The 4,348-nt window shown below is 39.8% G+C and overlaps 1 protein-coding gene across 1 annotated transcript in view; it reads left to right on the forward strand.

Moving 5' to 3' along the window:
- The first annotated feature begins 3,421 nt into the window (after nucleotides 1–3,421).
- The window catches only part of LOC104985920 (olfactory receptor 10C1-like), a 5,622-nt gene continuing 4,695 nt past the window's right edge, over nucleotides 3,422–4,348 (forward strand). The window contains exon 1 of the mRNA XM_010836312.1: nucleotides 3,422–4,336. Within this exon, the coding sequence (XP_010834614.1) occupies nucleotides 3,422–4,336 (915 nt within the window). The remainder of the gene's footprint in view (nucleotides 4,337–4,348) is intronic.

Genomic DNA, 4,348 nt, shown 5'->3' on the forward strand with positions numbered 1-4,348 from the left:
TCTAGAAGGTATATTAGTACATTCTAGACTGAATAGGAATATATCTAGAAAGGAATATACCTAGACATTTTAAACACAGATATTAAATATCACTGTCCAAGTAGAAGCTGAGCAATTATATTGGTATTCTGTGCCTGAAAAACATGAATGTATGTTCTCTCCTGGTGAGAAGTGAGAATGATTATACATGGGACACTGTGATAACCATAGATAAGAGGACATTCACTACAGGAGACTGACCAAAGGGTCACAGGCACAACCTGTTCAATAGCAGAAACTCTCCCTGCCAAAGCTGACCCTTAGTTGTCTCTGCACACATAACAAATGCTTCAATGTGTGTGGGTGCATGTGGACCTGCACGTGCACTCACACACACAAACACAGACCAATTCAACAGCTGCCCATCATCACACAGCATCTGATCTCTTCTATTGTTTTGACTGCATATTAAAACACCTTAGTGTTCAAGATACACAGGTAACAACAATTTCTTTAAAATTTTTATTCAGAACAATAAATACTTCCCAATATTACATTTTAAAAAAAAACACTCAGCAAAACCACTTAGAGAAGAATTTGCTGTTACTATTTATTATCTAACTATGCAAAACCCCATGCTTATGCCTGAAGTAGTTTCTGGATATTCTGAATCACCAATTCTCCTGGATTCCAGAAAAAAGCTGAATTCCCAGAAAAGCAGAAATCTCTTTCCCAAACTTGTGTGCCATTTTAATGCTTGAGTTTCAAAGCAGCTCCTCCCATAGTTCACACTTTAAAAGACTAATTTCCACACACATCACAAGAGATATATCAGTACTAAAGGTTGGTTTGGAAGAATGTGAGAGACTCGAAAACAGCATCTCAAATAATGCTCTATTGTATAATATATAGAAGGAAAAAATGTGTTCAGAACTTTAGTTTAAGTAACAGAAAGTTGTGAATACCAATGAGATGCTCTCAGTATATGCCTGCTTCTTGGAGACATGCCCAGCAGCATTCCCTTGTGTTAAGACTACGTGACGTCACTTTCAAGGTTCAAACTTATTTTAAATATCAGAAATCTTTACAAATCACAGTCTCGACAGATCATCAAAATGATAACACCTGATATCACGTTTATCACTGTATGCTTTTTAAGGTATAAAAGCATTTTTTAAATCATGTGATAAAGTTGATACCATATGCATTGCAACTATTTGTTTTAAACATGTGTTTAAAACAAATGTTTAAATGCATGGAGTGGAGCTTGCTTTGTTTGTTTATCCATTTCAGAATAGACCAAAGCTTAAGGAAGGAGGCTCTTTAAATTCTAAAGAAGACAAAAAATGAGTCAATAATAGTTGGGTTACTAAAAAGTTAGGAGGACTTGCGTGGGGCTCAGATCTGCCTGAAGAAATCTGCCTGAAGTGCACGAGACCCAGGTTCAATCCCTCAGATTGGAGAATTGCTTGGAGAATTCTTGGACAGAAGATAGAGCCTGTCTGTATTCTTGCTTGGAGAATTCCATGGACAGAGGAGCCTGGCAAGCTACAGTTCATGGGGTCACAGAGTCAGACATAACTAAGCAATTAGCACGCACACACACACACTCAAACACACACACTCACACACACACACACACGATTTAGAACTTCCCCCAGCCACCTCCATGTACCTACCTGTAAGTATGACAGAGAGGAGGATGCAAGGCCAGTAGAAACATTGCATTGGCATCCCTGATAGCTCAGTTAGTAAAGAATCCACCTGCAATGCAGTAGACCCCAGTTCAATTCCTGGGTTAGGAAGATCCCTTGGAGAAGGGAGAGGCTATACACTCCAGTATTCTGGCATGGAGAATTCCATGGACTGTATAGTCAATGGGTTTACAAAGAGTAGGCCAAGACTGAATAACTTTCACTTTCACACTTTTCACTACAAAACTGGGGCTCCGAAGTAGATTTTCCTTCTATATCTCACACAATATGGGAAAGGAGGGCTATAAGCATATCAAATTATAATGAGGGTGTTGAGGGTACTTCAAAGAGAATTACTGCAAAATTTTGAATGTCTGTTAAATACTATCCATTGGTCTACAGAGTCTACTTTGTGCTGGTTCTATTGATATCAAAAAAGACATGAGCAGTCACTGTGCATCTGAGAAACTTAAAGAAAATTACTATGGAAAATAGCCATACAATTCAATAACTGAAGTTCAAGGTGTAAATCCATTAGAAATCCTGGGATTTACCCATCGAAATTTAAGTGAGGTAACTAACAGCAATAAACTGTATCTGGGAAATGTATTCAAGTAATGAAAACCAAATTTACATTGAATGTTTGTCATTGTTTTTTAACAAATTCCTCTTGAGACAAATTAAACTGTGCAGTGGATGCAATCCCTATGGTCTCTAGTCAGAGTAGAAATATGGCCTGTTTTATAACCATGTTATAATTGGGAATTGTCCGAAGTCTAGAAGACTGACAAGGAAACGGAAGTTTTTCTTGTGGTTCTTGGTATGTTCTCCCACTTAAAATTTTTGTACAATTACATTGAGAATATTCTGGTGGTTTTGATTTCCATGGATTTTAGTTACCAAGTTATGATTTTATCATATTAAAATAAAATGACTAAAATATGTAAGAAAATGAATAGGTAGATGCCTAGAAATAGTCACCCTTTCAAACGCTTAGTGTAAATTTAAGGGAAAATTATAGAATTCAGAAGACCAGAACATAGTACCTTTGCAATTTACTCTCTACACTTATCTTTTATGTGACTCCTTTACACTCCATGGTAAAGATTTTCCCTGCGATGTCGAAGACCTGGGTACAATCTCTGGATAAGGAAGATATCCTAAGAACAGAATGGCAACTCACTCCAGTATTCTTGCCTGGAGATTCCCAAAAATAGAGGAATTTGGTGGTCTACAGTCGATGGGGTCACAAAGAGTCCAAAACAACTGAAGTGGCTAACACTTTTATAATTAGAAAGCTTTCATATATATCACACACCTAACAGTCTGTGTATATGATTAGAATAACAACAAGGTAAAAAGAAATCATGAGAGGATGTAATTTAAAGCCGCTGTTTTCTCTAAACTTCTATGAAATTCCAGAACTCAAAATCGGGAATAAATACTGGATCAATTATGCTGGGTGCATACATACATGCTAAGTCGCTTCAGTATGTCTGACTCTGCAATTGTATGGACTGGAGCCCACTAGGGTCCTCTGTCCATGGATTTCTCCAGCAAAAATACTAGAGTGACTGCCATCTCCTTCTCCAGGGGTTTTTCTTAACCATTTCAAAACTTTTAGCAAAGGAATACAAGTGTCTAGGTCTCATATCAGACCACTGACCCTAGAAAGTTCCACAGAGACCTATGCTAGGTGACTGGATGCTTTTAGGTGTTAACTTCTGCACCCTCTGCTCTCTCCACAGATGTCTAGCTCTGAGCCTATAATGAGTGGAAACCAGTCCCTCTGCACCCACTTCACATTTGTAGCATTTTCCTCTCTAGCAGAGTTACAACCTGTGCTCTTCTTTGTGTTCTTAACCATATACTTGTTTACTATGGGAGGAAATCTTCTCATCATTGGCTTGATCTGGGGCACCCCTTCCTTGCACACTCCCATGTATTTCTTCCTGGTTAACCTCTCCTTTCTGGAGATGTGCTATATCACTAGTGTGGTGCCTCAGATGCTGGTGCACTTGCTTGTGGAGACCAAGATCATAAGCGTGGCACGCTGTGCAGCTCAGATGTATGTATTTAGCATCTTGGGACTGACAGAATGCTGCCTGCTAGCAGCCATGGCTTATGACCGCTTTGTAGCTATTTGCCACCCTCTGCATTACTCTCTCCTGATGGGCCCTGGTGTGTGTTTGAAATTGGCTGCAGCATCTTGGACCACTGGGGTCATGGTAGAATCAGCCCAGACCACATGGATCTTCACTCTGCCCTTCTGTGGAACAGGAAGGATCCAGCACTTTTTTTGTGACATCATGCCGGTAGTGGAACTAGCTTGTGTTGATACCTCCCACAATGAAATTGTGATGTTTGTTCTCTCCGTGCTCTTTATCATGACCCCCTGTCTCCTCATTCTGTGCTCCTATGTGCGCATTCTGGTGACCATCCTGAGAATCCCTTCAGCCACTGGCAGAAGCAAAGCTTTCTCCACTTGCTCATCTCATATCCTGGTTGTTTCTCTCTTCTATGGTACTGCCTTGTTCACTTACCTCCAACCAAAGGCAGCACACACTCCAGAAACAGACAAGGCAACTGCACTCATGTACACAGTGGTCACGCCTGCTCTGAATCCAGTTATCTACACCTTGAGGAACAAGGAAGTGAAGGAAGCCTTTCAAAGA

Source organism: Bison bison, unplaced genomic scaffold (assembly GCF_000754665.1).
Source record: "Bison bison bison isolate TAMUID 2011002044 unplaced genomic scaffold, Bison_UMD1.0 scf7180017864062, whole genome shotgun sequence".
NCBI classification, from domain to species: Eukaryota; Metazoa; Chordata; class Mammalia; order Artiodactyla; family Bovidae; genus Bison; species Bison bison.